This window comes from Podarcis vaucheri (assembly GCF_965113315.1).
Source record: "Podarcis vaucheri genome assembly, chromosome: 9".
NCBI lineage: Eukaryota > Metazoa > Chordata > Lepidosauria > Squamata > Lacertidae > Podarcis > Podarcis vaucheri.
Genome location: NC_138767.1, coordinates 80,850,163 through 80,871,858, shown reverse-complemented (window position 1 = coordinate 80,871,858; position 21,696 = coordinate 80,850,163). Strand labels below are relative to the sequence as shown.

At 41.7% G+C, this 21,696-nt stretch overlaps 1 protein-coding gene across 5 annotated transcripts in view; it reads right to left on the bottom strand.

The window, feature by feature from the left end:
* TMEM266 (transmembrane protein 266) overlaps positions 1–21,696 on the bottom strand; it is a 118,782-nt gene that overhangs the window by 3,501 nt on the left and 93,585 nt on the right. For 3 of the 5 annotated variants that reach the window (XM_082238396.1, XM_082238397.1, XM_082238399.1), the window contains 5 exons: positions 21,463–21,519; positions 19,756–19,894; positions 18,640–18,755; positions 14,027–14,216; positions 633–695 (listed from right to left, as the gene is read on the bottom strand). In XM_082238396.1, coding sequence (XP_082094522.1) covers positions 633–695; positions 14,027–14,216; positions 18,640–18,755; positions 19,756–19,894; positions 21,463–21,519 — 565 coding nt within the window. The remainder of the gene's footprint in view (positions 1–632; positions 696–14,026; positions 14,217–18,639; positions 18,756–19,755; positions 19,895–21,462; positions 21,520–21,696) is intronic. The other 2 variants (XM_082238398.1, XM_082238400.1) reach the window with 2 other exon arrangements.

The following is a 21,696-nucleotide window of genomic DNA, read 5'->3' as shown; positions in this document are numbered from 1 at the left end:
TGAATGTTTCTACCGGAAGGGAGGAGAAGGAGAAATAGATTCGGCAGCAGGGCTTAAAGAAGAGCACTTTGCAGTTTCCAGGGGCCTGTCACAGAATACAGCCCTACTTTGGGTTGCAGACGCCTTGCAAGTCGAATGCTTTAGCTCCTGAACGCCACAAACCCAGAAGTGAGTGTTCTGGTTTGTGAACATTCTTTGGAATCAGAAGTCGCGCCTTGGTTTCCGAACGTTTTGGAAGTTGAACGGACTTCTGGAATGGATTCTGTTCGACTTCTGAGGTACCACTGTAGGAAGCCCACATGTGGAACGCTTTCCCTTGGCTACTATAACCTGCCTCATTCTGTGTGGTGATGCTCAAGGGACACGGGTTCCAGTTTTAGAATTAAGCCTCTCACTGGAGCCTTCTTCACCTGAAACCTGCTTCAGCATCAGTAGCCACATCACAGTGGTGGGACATCTGCTCTGCCTGCAGCAAGTCTGACTGAGCAAGCCCTGGGGGAGACTGAAATCCTGGAGAGCCCCCAACCTCTCAGCGTCAGCAGTGCTGAGCCAGACAGAGTCAGTGGCCTGACTCTGGCTCAGCTGCTGAGAAACGGCAGCAAGCCTCTTTAGTTTCTAGAATTCAAACTTACCACTACTGGGCTCATTGTAGTACTGACTGATGTAGTTGTTCATATCGTCTTTGACCATGGTCTCTGTGAATGTAAATGGGGGAAATGTCAACAGAAAAATTCCTATCATGTACTAGATTAAGTTCTCCAGCACATGGTCCCATAATGCCATTATGGGAAGAAACTCAGAATCCTATTTCACACAGCATTTTCAAAACACAAAATTGTGAGTTCCTCATGTGATGTTTGAGGGCTATACTTGGTTATCCAAAAGAAAAAGAAAAAAAAAGAGAGCAGAAAGGCACAAATCATGTGTGAAATATGACACGAAAGAGTACTTGTCCCAAACATGGTGGTGAGCATATATTCGACTACAAGGATTACTTCCATGCAAGAGGTGTAAGAGAGAAACAGCTTCAAAGCAATATTTCTTGACAAAGGAGGAAAATAAAACAGTGCGTGAGGGGGAGCATTTGCATGATTGACAGGTCAAATCAGAGGGAATGTTTTATCAGACTTCTACAATCACTGTGTTTTGAAGAAGGGATGTTGAACTGACATAATGCACCACCTTGCTCCTGTCTGTTCCGTTCTCTGTGCTAGTTGTGCTAGTACTGCTGCCTTGGAAAATGTCGAACACACAAATCCTTCTGCTTCTGGGCCACGATTTTTGGTGCCAAGTGAGCAGAGCACAAGCGTAGCTCTTCATTCATCATAGCACCCCAGCTCCTACACCCACGCTTCTGAAATTATGCTGGTTACTTTCCCAGGGGCACCTGTCCAATATGTGCCATTTTCATAACAAATTCATCACCTCCCAAACCCACAGGGAAGGAAGCAAATCCCTTTTAATTCTCCCTATTAGGCCTGGGTGATGCATTGATACTGGTGTGAGGGCCAGACTGTGAAGGCAGTTTCACCTGCTGGTACATTGTGGGTGAAACTGCTGAGTCCCTCTGCCTCCGGTGCCCAGCAAGCAAGGGAAAAACAAGCCCAGCACAAGAAACCCTGATCCCCACTGGTGGTAAAAAATATGACAGAACAGAAGAAAAATTAGTTGAGACAGATAACAGAGCTGGGGATAGAAAAGAAGGTGAAATATCTAGGGGTATGGTTGACAACAAAAAATATAAACATCTTTAAAGATAATTCTATAAAGGTTTGGAATGATATTAAGAGAAATATATATGGAAATATAGGGAAGAATGATATTATCATTATGGGGAAGAATCTCGGTAATAAAAATGAATGTCTTGCCAAGAATGTTATGTTTATTTCAATCTATACCGATAGTCAACGGAACAGGACACTTCAAACTATGGCAAAGAGATCTATCTAAATTTATTTGGCAGGGGAAGAAGTCTAGCATTAAGTAAAAGTTACTAACAGATGCTAAAGAAAGAGGTGGATTCGCCCTTCCGGATTTAAAATTATATTGAGATGTCTTGTCTTTGCTGGCTATGAGAATGGATGACTTTGAGGAATCCAGATTATTTTAGATCTGGAAGGCCATGCTAATAGATATGGATGGCATGCATATTTCTGGTATGGAAAATCGAAAGTTCATAAGGATTTCTAAACTGTATTGTTAGAAAATCAATTTATGCTGTTTGAGAAAAATATAATAACTTATTAGGGAATAAAACCCCATGGTGATTATCACCATTAGAAACGTTGTTAGTCAAAAAAATAAATGTGGAAAAAGAATGAGCAACGTATATAGAGTTGTTAACCGAGGAGGAAAACCAATTGAAATTTACCAAGTTTGAAGACATAAGACACCTGCTAACTGATTGGCTACAATATCACCAATTACTGTATTTTTCCGTGTATAAGACGCCCCAATGTATAAGACGACCCCTATTTTTTTAAACCCAAAATTAAGAAATTAAGTTGTTTAGCTTTTTTTTAATCACTCTGCACTCACTATCCGTGTCTAAGATGACACCCAATTTTTGCCTAATTTTTTTTAGCCAAAAGCATCGTCTTATACATGGAAAAATACGGTAAATGACATCTTTAGGGTGGATAAAGGAGACGGTTTTGGTAAAGAATTTTTCGAGGTTACAGAAAAAACTGTTGGGAAACAACGATAAGGTTCTGTTGAAAATGTAAAAATTTGCTGGAATGGGAAACAAAAGATGAGGAAGTAAAACCTGTAATGATACATTGGACAAAAGATGTGGGATATAATATACAACTTGCTTCATGGAAGAAGTTGTGAAATGAGGATTTAAAATTTACAGCCTGCTGTATGTTAAAGGAGAATTATATGGAAATGATGTACCGATGGTATTTGACTCCTACAAGACTAGTGAAAATGTATAAGAATTCGACCAACAAATGTTGGAAGTGTAAAGCTAAAGCTAAAGAGGGTACATTCCATCATATGTGGTGGACTTGTAAAATAACAAAGGCCTTCTGGAAAATGATTTATAATGATCTGGGGGAAAAGTTTAAAATAATTTTTGTTTAAAAAACAGAGGCTTTCTTATTAGGTATAATATAAGAATTACCGAAGGCTAAGAAACTACTGTTAATGTATGCGACGACAGCAGCAAGAATGTTATTTGCCCAGGGATGGAAAGAAGAAAGAGCCCCATTGAAAGAAGACTGGATAATGAAGATGATGGACTAGGCGGAGACGGCAAGGCTGACCGGGAAGATCAGGCACCAAGAGGATAAGAAATTCAACAAAGAATGGCATAACTTTGTAGAATATATTAAATAACACTGTAAACATTTAAAGATGTTAGCAGGATTGACATAGCACTTGTAATTTAAAATTGAAGTGTAATAATTTAGATAAATGTAATTAGATGCAGTAAAAAAGGAAGTTAAATTCTGGAAGCCAAGGGGGGGGGGAGTCCGGGGGTTCAGGGAACCCCATAAATGTACTGATATGGATTATGGTTTAATGTAAACGTGTGTGTATATGTGTAAAAAATGTTTTTTTGAAACTTTGAAAATAAAATTTGGAAAAAAAGAAACCCTGATCCTATTTCTCTGTAATTTGGCTGTTTCCCTAGGGGCACCTCTCTCTTCTATGCTACATCCATATAAATTGCCTACAAATTAAGTGAATCCCTTTTTCATGAAAGCCAAACTGTAAAGATTGCCCTTATAGGCACAGCCATCCTTCCATTTGGCAGCGTTCAAGCTCTTCTAAGGGGATCCCTGCAAGCTTAATCCAGTTCTGCCAAAAAGATGAGTTGACTATAGACTTATTTAAGGTTTTCCTTCACATCTTTTGTAGTTTGGGCTGATACATTTTGCCCTTACTGTGGATTTTGACTCAGTATTGTTATTGCTAGGATTTAATTCAAATTATTAAATGAAGTGTTCAAACTTCAGAGCAGTTCTAACCTTGTCCAGAGACGATTAGAGCAGGTGAGCCTCCTTCACACCTGAATCCCTGCTGGCTTCTGCCAGTTAGGCCTTTTCCGCCAGGGGTGGCTGGGCTGGCTCCATGCAGTAGAGGGGTCTTAGAATCATAGAATCATAGAATCATAGAGTTGGAAGAGACCACAAGGGCCATCGAGTCCAACCCCCTGCCAAGCAGGAAACACCATCAGAGCACTCCTGACATATGGTTGTCAAGCCTCTGCTTAAAGACCTCCAAAGTAGGAGACTCCACCACACTCCTTGGCAGCAAATTCCACTGTCGAACAGCTCTCACTGTCAGGAAGTTCTTCCTAATGTTTAGGTGGAATCTTCTTTCTTGTAGTTTGGATCCATTGCACCGTGTCCGCTTCTCTGGAGCAGCAGAAAACAACCTTTCTCCCTCCTCCATGTGACATCCTTTTATATATTTGAACATGGCTATCATATCACCCCTTAACCTCCTCTTCTCCAGGCTAAACATGCCCAGCTCCCTTAGCCGTTCCTCATAAGGCATCGTTTCCAGGCCTTTGACCATTTTGGTTGCCCTCCTCTGGACACGTTCCAGTTTGTCAGTGTCCTTCTTGAATTGTGGTGCCCAGAACTGGACACAGTACTCCAGGTGTGGTCTGACCGGAGCAGAATACAGTGGCACTATTACTTCCCTTGATCTAGATGCTATACTCCTATTGATGCAGCCCAGAATTGCATTGGCTTTTTTAGCTGCCGCGTCACACTGTTGGCTCATGTCAAGTTTGTGGTCAACCAAGACTCCTAGATCCTTTTCACATGTACTGCTCTCAAGCCAGGTGTCACCCATCTTGTATTTGTGCCTCTCATTTTTTTTGCCCAAGTGCAATACTTTACATTTCTCCCTGTTAAAATTCATCTTGTTTGTTTTTGCCCAGTTCTCTAATCTGTCAAGGTCGTTTTGAAGTGTGATCCTGTCCTCTGGGGTGTTAGCCACCCCTCCCAGTTTGGTGTCATCTGCAAATTTGATCAGGATGCCCTTGAGTCCATCATCCAAGTCGTTGATAAAGATGTTGAATAAGACCGGGCCCAAGACAGAACCCTGTGGCACCCCACTAGTCACTCTTCTCCAGGATGAAGAGGAACCATTGATGAGCACCCTTTGGGTTCGGTCAGTCAGCCAGTTACAAATCCACTGAGTGGTAGCATAGTCAAGACCGCATTTTACCAGCTTCTTTACAAGAATATCATGGGGCACCTTGTCAAATGCCTTGCTGAAATCAAGACAAGCTATAGATGATTCCTTTTTTGGAGGGGCATGGGAATCAAAATGGAAACGGTGACCAGCACAAATACACATCTGTTCCCTTATCATTTGGCAGGCCTTCTTCATTCAGGAGGGCTACAATGCCTGCAAATGTCATCCAATTCTATGAAAATGAAAAGTTACAGATGTTTTGATTTCCCCATATATTGAATGGGAGGAGGTGCTAAGCTTCATGGAATTTGGATTTCTAAGCCAACTTTTTCTCTTTTCTGTGGAACCTTTGCAGAGGGCAGTTTTTGGAGAGATTAGCCCTTTAGTTTCCTTGAAAAACATTATTTTCCAGTAGGAAAACAGAGTTAATTCTACAATTTTTCAGCAACATAAATGTAAGATGCTGAGAGATACTGCACGATGCTGAGATGAAAAACAATGCTGTGGAGATATGAAAATGACGTGTGTTTTTTAAGTGCAAGAACACCCAAGCAGAAGAGCAACTTGATCTGCCCACTTTGAGGCATATCACATGCTTTAAAAGCCTCCTCTCCTTTTAAGTGCTCTTTTTGATACTGTGTTCCAGGAGGAGGGCGGAGGGGAGGGAGGACAAATTTATGCTCATTCCTTTGAGCCAGATCCTCCACGGCCCCCTGGGCTTCTGTGGCTGCAGCCTTGCCTTTTTCACAGCACATTGTGGTTTGCAGGTGAAAGGAACAGATGTTTTCCGCGGCACATTTTCTCCACCCAACAAGGCCCAAACCACTAAGCGCTTGGTACCTGAAAATAGCTGCACTCCTAAGACGGCAATCAAACTTGACACTGAAAGGGAACATGGATGCCTTCCTGGTTTCATTGGCTCTTTAAAAGCTTTTTTGGCCTCTGTTGATCTTTAAATGCCTGCAGTCAGAGGTGTGCTTTCTGATAATGTCTGAGTTTAAAAAGAAGCCTCAGTGTAGCTCAAGGCAATACCACCAGATTAGGAATACACTGCAAGGCTTTTCAGCTATCTGCTGTTAAAATACACTTCATTTCAGTCATCCATAATTGATACTATACATGCCATGTAGCCATAATGGCGTACACAGCTAGGTTGACGTTGCTTCAGAGGGCCAGGGATGCTGAGAGGCTGTGAAGGACCCTTCTGTGTGCTAACACTGAAGGTGCTGCAGCTATGAGGGAGCAGAAACATTTTTGGAAGGGTTGGCAACCTGCAACACACAGCTGGATGGAAACCCCTGTGATCCATTTTTCAGAATGCAGCACTGGAAAGCAGGACTAGGGGAAACCCTCTAATAGATTCACTGACCAAGACTCATACAAATAACTGATCAATATGCCAACATTCGTAAGGACCCAAGAGCAGCCCGGCTGCATCAGATCAAAGACCTGCCTGGTCCAACATGCTGTTCTCAGAGCTCCCAGCCAGGTGCCCACAGGTAGGACATGAGCTCAGCAGCGCTTTCACCCTCAAGATCTCCAGCAACTGGCATTCAGAGGTATACGGAATGCAAAGTCTGACTAGTAGCCTCAACCACGATGTATACTGATTTGATACTGTACTTAAGTCTATACTAGAAGTCTATTAATATAATCCATTTTCAAGGCTGTGATGGCTTTCACCAGAAGAACCCCTTGGCACTGCTGGACTGTAAATGGGGATGAAGGACCTTTAGAAATGAGTGTTCTACATCAGGGGGGGGGGGAATCACTGTACCCAAAGTCCTTTGAAGGAAGAATTATAAGAATTAAACTGATTTAAAAGGGAGGGGAGGATTTCTTTGTACATGCATTCAAGGAGAGGGAGAAATGGAAGCTGTGTACCAGCCAAGGCCAACACTGTAAACAACAGGAAGTGATAAAACAGTACGACTCTTCCATTGCATCTCCTAATGTAAGGGATTGGGGCATTTAGAGACAAGAAACTGTCCTCATTTGATCCTGGACTAGGCAACTTCTCCTGTATGAGAAACACAAGTCTTATTAGACTCGGAGAATAGAATTATAGAAATGTAGAGTTGGAAGGGATTCTCAGGGTCTTCTAGCCCAACCCCCTGCAATGCAGCAGGAATCTCACTTAGATCATCCATGACCGATATCCATCTTGTTCATTTTTGTCTTTTTAGGTAGTGATCGTGTTTCTACAAGTTGAAGGCATCTATGCTCAAGTCATGGGCTTTGCAAACAAGCACACAAGATTCTGAGTACCATATGTTCAGGTACAGGCATGCAAAGTTATATGTTTATACTCAGGGGAATCTGAAATTTGGGAAATGAATAGTAAATTCTCTTGCAAGCCGGGAGATATAAATTTTATCCTTTTGCTGCTAGCCACAAAAGATGAACACACTTCAGTATGTTTTGAGAGAGGCAGTTTCGTCCACTTCATTATGATGGATATTTAGCAGTTTCATCGGCGATACTTTGCACTTCCACCACAGGGCACCACTCAATGCAACTTCATGACTTTGTTTTTAAGAGAACACAGCTGGAAGCTTATGGCTAACAGCATTTGTGATTCATTTTTTAAAGTTTCCACTGCTCCTACTGAATTCTGCCTGCGGGGACCCAATTCTCTCAGTAAAGTTTTTGTTCAGAGCAATATTACTGGAAGAGACGATAGCTTTATTAGGTTTATAGCTAAGCAAATGTAAGTGCTCCAATTCCAGCACCACCTAACATCACTAGTGGGTTTGTCTGGTGGTGTTTTTTTAAAAAGAAGATATTATTAAGTAGCATTTTCCCCTTTAGCTGCCTTATACCAACTGGTTCATCTACCTAACACCATATTAAGTCTTTGCCCATCTAGAAATCCAAAAGACGGATCCTATGTTTTGCATGCAGAGCATGTGCCCCTCCCACACTTCCCCCACTGAGCTTTCGGCAACTGGGCACGTGCAACACTTGGAATAATCTAATGATAGGATTAATCTTGTGACTACATAACGAAGTGCCCTGATTAATTAGACAGCTTTAATTTTTAAAGTACTTATAAAAATTTAAGATGCTTGACATCAGCAAAGAGGGATTCCCCTTCTCACACACACATTTTTTGACCAATATTTTGACCAATATCTTATCTGCTCTTTTTCATAACACATTTTTAATTCACTACCCTAGCTTTGTCTGCACTAACTTAGCTTATTAATTAATTAATTATTTTTTTTTACCATTTACCATAAGGTAAGCTTTTTTGGTATTACTTCTATTTCTAGCTTATTTAAGATAAGTGTTTTTGCATTATTTCTATCCTGTAAAGTAACTTTTTTTTGCATTATTTCAATCTATGATCAAGAATGATTAAACATTTTTAATGCAAGTGCATTCATCTTAGTTAAACCCAATTTAACTTTGCCAGCATACGACAAAACAAACAGGCTGCCTTTTATTAAGCAAAGAGTCGTCACTGATGGATCAGCTTCAGAAAAAGACAGTCTAATGTCGTTATTGCCTCCTCACTTTGGCTGCCTTATTGCAACTTCATTTAATAAGCTAACTAGCTATCTCTGGGGACAGCATAACAAACACACGCTCCGAGGTTCCAAGGGCTTCCTACAAAGCATTAATTGTTTTAATGGAAGATGAGACAATGCTATAGGGCTGCAGGAATTAACACAAGGGGAAAAGTGGGAGAGAAACGGGGCACCACCAGAATGAATCTGCTACCCCCAAGATCACAACTAACTCCATTAAAAAAACGAAGTAGTTGGTTAGGAATGCTTAAAACATGTTACAATCCCTTTTCTTCCCCTGTCCAAAAATGGTCTTCAGGATGTATGCCTGAATAGGGAAACAACTGCATGTTTGCAAAGGTTAAAAGAAATGTGTATTTCTAATAATGTATTAAGAAAAAGATTAATGGATTGAAAAGGAAATACTATGAGTTAACATTGTGATCTTGGCGTGCCATGAAGACTGGGGCTTTTATCTCCAAGTTTTAAAAGGATTTTTACAGGAGCAAACTCAACAGAAAAAAGGTTGATACTGGTATGACTGCCATATACTGTCAAAGACTTTCTTCGGCATCTGCAGAACATTCTGCTAGCAATATGCGAGTAGGTAACATTTTACAAAGATGTGAATACTCCATCCAAATGCTAGATAAAGTTTTAGCATTCCCATTCTTCATTAGTCAAAACCTTCACAAGTCATTTCCAATACAATTAACAGTCTGAAAATGAAAACCAACTCTACTCAGATGGGCAAAGAACATCCCTGCCTGGTTGCCAGAATGAGATTCTTCATACCTAGCAGAAAAGACTGGGCATCTTCTTTATATTTAAGTATTTTTGGCATAATTCCTATGAACACCCCAAAAAGCCCCATTTTGGTCATTCTGTAACTGGAGAAATGAAATTTAAGTAATTTTCCACCGCCACCACCCGCTCTGGCCACAAACACTGTCACTCCCCATCTCCCCGCTGCTCTTGTCCCACTGCCTCTGTCACTAGGCGCCTACGCATGGGTGCGCCATTCACATAAGGCACTTTGGATGATGGCTGGGAAGATGCAGGAAGGCCAAACATAGCTATGAGGCTGTGAATTGGGTCTGAGTTTTACACAGCTGCTCTGGCTCCCAGCACGTTAGAGGGAGGACGTGATCTGGCTGGTGGGCCGGATCCTCCCCTCCCTACCCCCATGGACCAACTTTGACAGGCAGACAGAGTTGCCCAATTGTCAATCACTTGTGTAGGTAAAAATAAACATGTGGGTTAAGAACTAACTGCAAACTGTCTGTAATCACTGAAAAGTTATCTGGATACTGCACTGTTTAAGAGTTAAGTACAGCTTGCATCGCTGATGTCTGTAGCACACAGAACATGATCCTGTGGCTTCGAGGACTTCCAACATTGCACAAAGTCCCAGGTAAATACACCAGTGAAATTTTCAGCTGCTCTCCAAGGAACTTTAACTTATGGACTGCTCCATAAAAATATCATTATGAAGGGAGGGGAGGAGAAATCAGCAAAAGTCTAACGTTTCTCTTGGAATTTTGCGGCCCTTCATGGTCAAGTAGCCCACGCTGAATGTTTCCATTGTTCCTTATGGGTGGGGGAGATATAATTAGCTTTAGAGGGAATATCATGTTTCAGCTCACTAAATTCAGCTCACTAAAAGCCCATTGTTCAAGGCAGAATTGAAGGTCTCTAAACCTGCAGGATTTTGAGGAGACCTGAAGGCAGGTTTTGCACAGGAAATGACTGCCCAACCTGGTTTATGCCTCTGCCTCTCTAGGCACACTGATGAAGGCTTCAGAGTTTTCTGATGCTGTGACCCACGCCTGAACGGCCAAATGCAATTGGTGGTTCCGTGTCAGGCCATTTCCATCAGGCAAAAGGCAGTTTCCCTTGCAGAGCTACCATTCCTAGCACCTTTAACAAACTACAGTTCCCAGGATTCTTTGGTGGGAAGTTACATGCTGCCATTGTGTGATGGATGGGCTTTAAAAGCATGGTGTGGGTCTGCCCACAGACAGCAACATCAGCATGTCACAGTGAAAGAGAAATGCAACATAGATGTCCAGGGAAAAATTCCAGAAGCTTGGCAATTATTGGTGGTGAAATTTGTGTGGGGATATGCGGCAAGCACGGAACTAAAATCTGATATTGCCCTCTGTGCATAAAGATTCATTATATTTACCAGGATTTCTTGAGATGAACAAAACAAATCTAGGGTAATACTCCACACTACCTCTCTAGTCCCAAGTTGTCTCGGACGGTTAGTGCCCTAGGAAGGGGTTTGGTGTAAAAATCAGGAAATAAATATTTCAATGAATTAAAAATAAAATAGTTCATACTATATTCTGATGTTTCTTTGTGTAGTTGACATAAAACCCATGAGAGGCCCCATTTCTGTTTCATTCTACGACAGTTATTTTAGCTGATTGATGCTGTCTCAATATATTCAACTATGCGAAAAGCACAATATTTATACTTCAAAAAAAATAAAAATCAAATTCAAATGTAGAATAGGAGAGAAGCTATGGAATCTATGTCTAGTATATGAAAACTTTCACAAAGCATGAATACACTAGATATATGCACAATACCATTAGGAACTTCAGAAGACATACTGTCCGTATTACATCAAAGAAAAACTCCCTTTTGTTACATGCTGCATTCTGCTTTTCCATCTCTAAAAGGCACACATTTGAAAATTAAGTCCAATTGATTTTAGTCAGACTTGCTTCCAAGCGGGCTGTGAATCTTCTGCACGCTTAAGTGTACTAATGTAATGTACCAACGTTCAAGAATGATTTATCTGGCTATGTTTTATGCATGACCAAGCCTTTGAACACTATGTGCTTGTGGCAACCTGAAAACAAAGTCTAGAAAGTATAAAAGTTTAAGGCTGACTCTCAGAAGCACAATAAATTCAGCAGACCTACTTAGAATTGTGAACCACTCTCGTCCATTCCTAATGTAACCCTCGAGGAAAACATGCATAAATTATAAAGTATCCTCATGAGGAAGGTACTAAGAAATCTTATTAAAAAGGGGTAAATGGATGAAGGAGGCTAGATGCAAACCCAGTTTGGAAAGTGGCATGCCTACGGTAAATGGGATTTGATCATACAGCACAACAAAACTGACCATGAATTTGTTTGTGCCAGAAATACTTATAGGACCAGGAAGGACTCCATCCCATCCACGTTCACCTCCCTGCTGCTGCTGCCAACTAGTGCAACAGCTTATTGGTAGGCTGAGAAATCTTCCAATCGCCTTTTGTCATGGGAAGGGGGTGTGCAGGCAGCAAAACAAATAGGAATTATTTATTGCACAAAATTCACAAAATTAATCACTTCCTGCAGACTTTTCAATTTTGAAATGTTCACATATTGGGGTGGGGAACCTGAGACCTTCCACAGGTTGCTGGACTCTAGCTCCCATCTCCTCTGACCTGGCTGTGAGTCCAGCAGCATCTAGTAAGTCACAGGTTTCCCATCCCTGACGTACATACGATAACAAAGGTGGCAAGTTTTCTTTGCTCCAGGAAAAGCAAAGTCTTACTCTTAAAAGCCACAGGGCCAAATACAAACAAAGCCAGAAAACGCCTATTGATTTGGCATGGATATTTTGTCACGGACTCCAAAAAAAATGGGGGTCATTTTGCTATCGTGAGGGAGAGAGAAAGTCTTTGCTGAGAATCTTCTTTTACAGAAACAAATGTTTGTGAAAAGTGGCTTGATCTTGACCACACACTTTAGCATAGAAGTAGCCAATGTGGCACCCTTCGGACTACAACCCTCACCAGCCCTGACCTGTAACTGATGGGAGTTAGAGTCCAAGAACTTTCAGTGGGCACCATGTTGCGTAGCTGGCCTGCTCTAGCACTAAGGCCATGCTTTCCAACATTTTACTATGCTGCCATTTCACTCAATTGAATTTCGTTCTCAACGCCAGTCAATTAAAAAAATACCCCCTGGAAATAAAAATAAAATGTGAGGTTGCACCCACTTCTTTAACTCCTGCAGCTCTCAAATAAAATGTGAACCACCCAGAGAACATGCGCTATTGGGCAGCAATATAGGTATAGCAAAATACCTATTTTTACCAAAAGGTAAAAATAAATGAAGTGTTATAGGAGAGGGGCCCCTTACGGGGAGATATATGTCAGGCTGTCCAAAGAAGACTGCACACCTATGGGTGCTTTAAGAAGGTAACTGTAATCTTTCCTGGGGGAACACTTCACATGCTCACCAGGAGAAGCTTGTGGTATGAGTTCCAGCCCAAAATTTCAGAGAGACTTATCTGGAAACAAAACTGCTGGGAGAGCAAACCCAGTTCCCAATTCCCACCTGGCGTGCTGCATCCAGTTCTGGGCACCACAGTTTAAGGATATTGGGAAACTGGAAGGTGTGCCGAGGAGGGAGACCAAGATGACCAGGGGTCATCTGGAAATAGAGCCTTATGAGGAATGGTTGAGGGAGTTGGGTCTGTCTAGTATGGAGAACAGAAGATTGAGAGGTGATGTGATGGCCATCTTCAAATGCTTGAAGGGCTCCCACACGGAAGACAGAGCAAGCTTGTTTTCTGTTGCTCCAGAGGGTGGGAACCAAACCAATGGATTCAAGATACAAGAAGGGAGATGCTAACTAAACATTAGGAAGAACTTTCTGACATTAAGTTGTGTTCAACAGTGGAATGGGCTACTTCTGGCGGTTTCCTCATTGCAAGAAGTGAAGTTGCGTGGAACCAGGCAGAAGGCCTTCTCAGTAGTTGTGCCCACCCTGTGGAACACCCTCCCATCAGGTGTCAAAGAGGTAAATAATCATATGACTTTTCACAGACACCTGAAGGACACCTGAGGAAGCTTTTAATGTTTGATGTTTTGGTGTGTTCCTTTATACTTTGTTGGAAGCTGCCCAGAGTGGCCGAGGCAACCCAGTCAGATGGGTGGGCTACAAGAAATTTATTATTATTATTATTATTATTATTATTATTATTATTATTATTATTATTTCTCAGAAGGTGGTGGAATCCCCTGCATTGGAGGTTTTTAAACAGAAGTTGGATGGCCATCTGTCATGGATGCCTCCCTTGAGATTCCTGCATTGCAGGGGGTTGGACTAGATGACCCTGGGGGCACCTTCCAATTCTACAGTTCTAGGATGCTATGAATTTCCTGGCAGCTTCATCTTGGCAAACCACAACTGCTTATCCACACACACACACACACACACACACACACACCCCGGACCCTGGAGATTCTACACAAGTCCCACTAAAACGAACAAAGACTGCACAGCACCAGTGCTCAGTTGGACCGTGTTTGGTGGCATTAAGCAGCCGGCTCTACTACTCACCCCGAGGCACCCGCAATTCTGAGATGTTTTCAGTTGCCTCGTCGTCGGAATCCCCTCCAGCCGCCACAACTTTGTATCGGTTGCTGCTCTGCTTGTTCAGCAGGTGTGGGACCTGCAATGCCGCCTCCCTCTCAGCTGCAAGGTCCAGATCCTGCTGAGCCAGGTGAGCCCGCAGCTGCCTAATTTCAAACTGAGGCCAAAGGGAGGAAGGAACGAGTAAGACAAAAAATGAGGAAGGGTGGATACAGAGGCATATTGCACTTGGGGGAAAAACACTTTCTGAATTATTAGTGCTTGGGCAATGTTCACAGAGAGGCACCCAAAAACCCACTGTTTGCAATTCATAAAAATAATAATCTGTGTAACAGCAGTTATATCAACTTGATTTATGCACATTTCAAATGCTATCGGCTTTGAGCTTGACATCTGTGTGTGGCAGAGTACTGTCAAGTGGAGAGCCCAGGGTGTTCGGTTTCACTGCAGCAAACACAGCAACCGGTAATGTGCAATGTTAAGAACATAAGCTTTTGCGGACTTTGAAGTCCATTTCATCAGATGTATATTTACAACTGCAACTACATGTGTGCATGCGTACCCAAGCACATGCACACACATGTACAGAGGCGGGAAACTGAATACTGGGACCAAAAAGCCATACAATGCAAGGGGAACAATGTGAAACTGCAGGTGTCCACAGAATGATGGCTGAATTTCTAGGTACTATCATTCAAAAGAAAAAGGAACATTTTTTTACAGCTGCATTACCTGTAGACAAAATCTAACAGCAATATGTTACAAACCAAAAGCCACCACCTTTACCTTAGATTACTGCAATGTGTTATACGTAGGGCTGCCTCTGAAGACAGTTCGGAAACTTCAGCTGGTGCAGAATTCAGCGGCCAGGTTGCTCACTAGGGCAAGATGGTTTGAGCATATTGCACCGATCCTGGCGACTGCATACTGCCTCATACCCAAATATCTCAGGGCGGTTCACAACATAAATTTACTATATAAAAACCACAAAATACATAATAAAATTAAGAACAAAACTAAACCAATAATCTCACTGTTGTGAACCAACCTGAGATCTGTGGATCGAGGGCAGAATACAAATTCAAACAAACACTTTGTGTGGTTTGAAAACTGCAATCTGATGTGCCATGCATGCACAGCAAATTTGAGATTGGATAAACTTTCAAGTTTGAACGTGTATTCCAAAATCAAGCCTGCCACAGCTGCCTGAAAACATTCATTTGATTTTAAATTTGTTAAATTTAAAGCATTATTTAATCCCAGTTCAGGACAGAGCAAGATGGGACATTTGAAAAAAATAAAACTACCGGTATTTAATGTGTCAAAAGGCAAATGAAACAGTTACGCTCACCTAGTCTATGTCCTCCAGGAAGAGGGGTTTTCCTTACTTCCAACATTTATAACAGATTATGCTGACTTTTTTTTTTAAAGGCGCTTTGGGGCTTGGAATCCTATGCCCTTTAAGCTCTATTAAACTTAATTGCACTCAGAAATTCACTGCTAACTGTATTTTTACCCCATTTACCCTTCGAGGAGTTCAGGTACAGTTCAGTACTGTTCCCACCAAACCATTTTCTCTTCACCATGACCCTCCAAAGTAAGTTGTCCAAAGCTTCAGGGTTGACAGGGGTCTCCTCATTCTAAGCCCAGCACTTCAGCCATTACACTGCAGAGGCTGCTCCTATTCCAATGCAATTTCCCAAGGTGAGCCTCCCCTAAGGAAAGTGAGACAGCTGCCTTATGTGATGGATCTGTGGCACTATCAAGAGGCAGAGCAGGAAGGAGCTATGTAAATGGAAAATTCTCCTGTGCTAGGCATATTCAAGTACAGTCAAACCTCTTCTTACGTCCACCTCCGCTCGTGTCCATTTCACCCAACATCCGTGGCACACCCAGTAGTAACGGCGGATTTGCTGCCGTTCGTGCATGCGCAGGAACGGGGAATTGCCCACCACGCCTGCGCACAACGGTGCCTCTCCCCGCGACCCATTTCGACTTCCGACGGCCTCCAGAACAGACTGTGGTCGTGAGTAGAGGTTCTACTGTATGTGTATACACATGGGGACTGTTCAAGTGAGCTGCTCAGTAGAAGATGCTCACCACTCCTGGATTTTCCACCTCAGGCACAGGAATATCCCATGTCTGTTTAGACAGGTTTAAAACCAGTCAACAAGTTACAGTGGCTGAGCGGGGTCTGCTCCATGTTGTCAACACACTTGTGCGCACACTTACACACACTTGATCGTTTTACCAAGCCACGCCCCCCGCGTTCTTCCAGAAAACAATGATTTGCTTTTTGCTTTTGCAAATCCAGACCTCTGATACAATGAACTAGATGTGCAATTCTGACAGGTGCTAGAGACACTGGCATGTCAGAGACAACAAGCCGTATAAAAAATAGTGAGCTGATTAACACATATAAACAAAAATAGTGCTTTTGCTGCCCTCTTATGACCAACAGACAAAAATGCAACCAAGCTTGCTTTACTTTTCATTTTTTCTAATATGCAGTGTGTATATTTGCATTGCTTTTGGCCCTTGCTAAACACTTTTTATGTTTAAGCAAGCCTATCCAGACACATATTTTTAATATGCAATTTTATATTACAATGTATATTTTAATAACTGCTGGTTTTACTTATATTTTGCTAAATTTTAAGATAACTTGCTGTTTTACTAGTATTTTTAAAAGAGCATTTTATATTCTACGATTCCAAGCACAATTCAAAGTGTTGGTGCTGACCTTTAAAGTCCTAAACGGCCTCGGTCCAGTATACCTGAAGCAGCATCTCCACCCCCATCGTTCAGCCCAGACACTGAGGTCCAGCGCCGAGGGCCTTCTGGCGGTTTCCTCATTGCAAGAAGCCAAGTTACAGGGAACCAGGCACAGGGCTTCTCAGTAGTGGCTCCCACCCTGTGGAACGCCCTTCCATCAGATGTCAAAGAGATAAACAACTACCAGACTTTTAGAAGACATCTGAAGACATTCCCTGTTTAGGGAAACTTTTAATGTTTGACAGACTATTGTATTTTAATATTTTGTTGGAAGCCGCCCAGAGTGGTGGGAAAACCCAGCCTGATGGGCGAGGTATAAATAATAATAATAATAATAATAATAATAATAATAATAATAATAATAATAATAATTTGCTTTTCCTACAGGTTATGGATGATTAAGTAGTTTATAAATCCAGTTAAATTAAATAAATAAGAAAACACACACAACCCCCCAACCTTTTTCTGAAGCAGCTTTCAGTTCCTCTCAGACAAAGAATACACTATAATAAATCCCCCTCAGCAGTGCGTTGCATTAAGTAATTATTTATAAACACCCATAAAAGGACAGGGACCAGTATGGGACCCAAGGGAACACCAGCCTTTTATGGCTAGACATATAAAAAGGGCCACCCCATCTTGTCTAGTGCTTTACTGAATATATAGAGGACTGGAACTCTCTGTGAATCATACAGTTCTCTTAAATAGCCAGTAGCAGAGGATGTCTGGCGTAGCCTTGGAGAGATCAAGGAAAGCTTTAAAGCTGAAGCTTGCTCTTCTCTAACGCAACAGTCATCATTTTGCTCTTTGGATGGAATGCCTGAATGCCCATCTGCCACTGGGACACCATCCAATGTTTACTGCCATTAATTTGGGCCTTTGTTGCTAACATTATTTCTTTAAAAAACAAACAAACACCACGCAAACCAAGAGACAGTTGCGAACTAGACTAGAATAAAAGGCAGGGTGATTTGGGCTGCCTTCCAACAAACAGGCAAATGATTGGTTGTTAGGAATAAATTAACATTATTGCAAGTAGAAGCAGAAGAAGGGGAAGAAGAATAAAAAGAAGCAGAACAAAAATGCTGCCAGTGGGAAATGTATAGTCATTAGAACCAAAATCCGTTTCACAAATTATCTACCATGTTGAAAGGGAACAAGAATTCTTCAACTTCCAGTGTTACGGTTTGATTTTTAAAAAGGATAAAAACCACAAAGCTACCTGAATTAACTGAAGGGGAGAGGAAGGGTGGTCATTAATAATCTACACAGCTCTGCTAACTTTGAACGCTTTGCAATCGTCTTTCATTGTTCACCCTCATCCTATCTGTATGAGGCAGCATTTCAATGGCATAGATGCCTCACACTCTTATCCTTCGGATCCCTCTGCAAAACCTCATAGGAACGCAGGAGACACTGCCTTGCACTGACCCAGACGACTGCTTCAGCCAATTCAGTATTGCTTGCATGGACTAGCAGAGGTTATTCTGGGTCCTCTGCAGTCTGGAGTACCTGGAGATAGCAGCTATCCCACCTGAGATCTCAGGTATGGAAAACATGTGCTGAATCCTCTGGCCCAACCCCCATAGTATGGATAGTGGAACCTGTAGTCTTTTGGAAGATGCCGGACTACAACTCCCATCATCTCTAACCCTTGGCCATGTTGGTTGGAGAAAGTTGGAGTCTAGCATAATCTGAAGTGTTGCGAGCCACTTCTGGGTGAAAAATGTTGTGGCAAAGTAGCATACAAATTAAAATCCATAACAGACACACATTTATAAAATGAAAATATAGTTTTGCCTTACTCCCTGCTCTTGGCAGATTTGGGTTAGTCTTTCCAGCTGCTCATCTTGAATGACCTTTGCCTTCTCATACTGTTGAATCACCATCTCCATTTCCACCTTAACTGGTAATACGTAGGCTAGAAACCACAACAAAGGGATCTCTGAGTTTATTTGAAAAGATGGTCATGCATCTAATAAATGCAACTCCTATTCAACAGCAGTTAAGTTTCTGAAACGGTCAATTTTATGTCTTATTAGTTTCAGTTGGAGAAATCCAATAATGGGCTTGATTTGCTTTACTTTAAATCAACTGGACATTAAAGATCATAACTATGGTCGCATAATATTCATATAGTATTCTGCAACCCTGCACTTATTTACCTAGTAGTAATTCCTGTTTCACTCAGAAGGGTTTACTTTTGAGAACACAGATGCAAGATTTCACAGTTAAGTACAATTCCCACACTTCCCTAGTCCCTCCCTTGCATATTTCCCCAAAATTCTCTATCCCAATTTCGAAACATACACACGAACACATTTTATTTTCACACTCTGAAAAAATCAACACAGTGTTCCTGCTGCCTAAATTAGGGATTATTTTAGTGCAGAGTTCCCACTCTACCCACAGCTACTAGGAAACTGGTAAACAATATAAAAAAGTTGCCATAGGAACACTGGTAATTTCCCCACCTTATCAATGAGGGTTATCCATCTAAAATCTGGCTTTCTACTTGAAAAGAGGTACAGTGGTGCCCCGCAAGACGAATGCCTCGCAAGATGGAAAACTCGCTAGACGAAAGAGTTTTCCGTTTTGGAGGTGCTTCGCAAAATGAATTTCCTATTGGCTTGCTTCGCAAGACGACAATGTCTTGCGAGTTCCTGCTGGGTTTTTTTCCTTCCCCCCTTTTTCTAAGCCGCTAAGCCGCTTATCAGCTGATCCGATAAGCCGATAAGCCGCTAAAAGCCGCTAATAGCGCTAATCCGCCAATGGGCTTGCTTCGCAAGACGAAAAAACCGCAAGACGAAGAGAATCACAGAACGGATTCTTTTCGTCTTGCGAGGCACCACTGCACTGACTATTTTAAAAAGTAATTCCTACACCTCCACAAATCATTACAAAAGTTATCAATAACTTGCCATCAATAATTCTCTTCACTCTCCAAATTCTCAGTGTGATAATAAGGCTAATAGCATCCCAAGGACTGCTTGGTCCATTCGCCACTGTAGAAGCCACCATTGGAGCCAAGGATAAGATGATCACAGCACCATCAAATACCTAATAGGAAAAGGATTTCACAAACAGCATTTTACTCACTCCTTTTTTGAATGCAAATATCAAAATGCGTTCAACAAAGCAAACATCAAGTCCAAGTCAAACCATTCCTCCTTCTGGCTTCTTTCTTTTCTATTGATGTCATGGATATTATTACTGTCTCATTTTTAACTGGGGATAAACGTTTGGATGCATCAGATAAGCTTTTTGTCAAACATCTGCAGTAGCACCTGAATCTCAGTAAGATACTAATCGAGGATCAGCTAAATGAGTTTTATTGTATTAATAAGACTTAACAGTTTCCCCCCTGAAATGGGCCATTGCACTGGAGAACTATGTAGCAACGCATCATACTGTGGTACTTAGAATGGTTTTCATGTCTTAGTGGCATTCAGCACTTGTCCCAAGCCATTCAGAGGGTTATTCATTCAAGGTCAAGTCATGCTCAGTTTCTGGGGCCAAAGCAGCTCTCCACCCATTAAACAAAGGCACCCCACATGAGCCATGTTTGCACATAGTGCGGCTCTCCCTGTTCCACAGCTGGGAGGAGCGATCCAGAAGCTTTCACTACCACTTTATTTCACTGTAGCTTGTCATGTTGTTTGGACAGACGGTGACAAGCTAATTTCAACCCATAATTACTGAAACTAGGCTGTTTAAATCAGGAGTATGGCCCCTCCAGTTGTTGCTGGACTGCAACCCATTCTCCTTGACCATGCTGGCTGGGGATGACGGGGGCTGAGAGCTCAACAACATCTACATGCTCCCCACTCCTGATTTAAACTAGCCGGAGTTAAGATCTCCAGATCCAGATGAAAGCAAACTACGGTTTATCAAAATCACACTATGGCTTAGTAAGATGAGCAAATGCAGCCACTAATTACCAGTGTATGAACTATACTCATTGAAATTAATAATAAACTGTACAAATCTCAGGTCAGCATTTGAAATTAAGCTCGACTGAGAGAGGAGGAGACTAGAATAAAGAAGAAACAATCCTAGTTAGTTAGTTAGTGACAGAGGACTTTCTTAGTGGGCTACAGAATCTAGTCCTATTGTGGCAATCCCTAGAGTTGAGGAGGGACCAAGGGCTCTCCAGGTGAGAGGATCAGGTGGCAAATGAGATGAGCCAAGACTCTGGAGAGCCCCTCCTGGGCTGGATGGGCAAATCACAGGACTTGAGACAAGGCAGCTTCACACATGGAACAGAACTTTAGCATTCCTTGCTACCAATAAGTCTCCAAAAGTACTACAGTAAGGTTAAGTACAACTAATCATTTTCCAGTGTTCTTTAATTGCTAATTAAGGAAGCTAAGAATATTCCTCTTTACCCAGATAGCTGAAAGATACTGTTCTTGGCAAACCTGATATATCACTGGTTGGGAGAATGTTTTTAACGGTTTTTAGAAGCCTTTTAAACTGTTTTTAGTACTGATGTATTTGCCTCCCTGGGCTTCTTCGAGAGGAAAGGCAGAATATATGTTGAGTAAAATAATGAAAACAATAACACAGCACAGTGTGTTGCAAAGGATGGAGGTGCTATTAAATATAAAAACAGAGGTTTTGCTTACCTCTATTTTATTTTCAATGTAGTCCCATATACCAAGAACCACTATTCTCAAAACAGTCTAATAAAAAGATATGTGGGAAGAGGGAAGACAGAGAAAATCATAAATCATTAGCATTGTTAATCATTAATAACTTTTTGTAACAAAATGGAGAAAATCAGTCCTGTGGAGCAGAAAAGTTTTTTTAAAAATTTCAAATGCTTAACTTTAAGTTCATTGTAACATTGTAAGTGTATC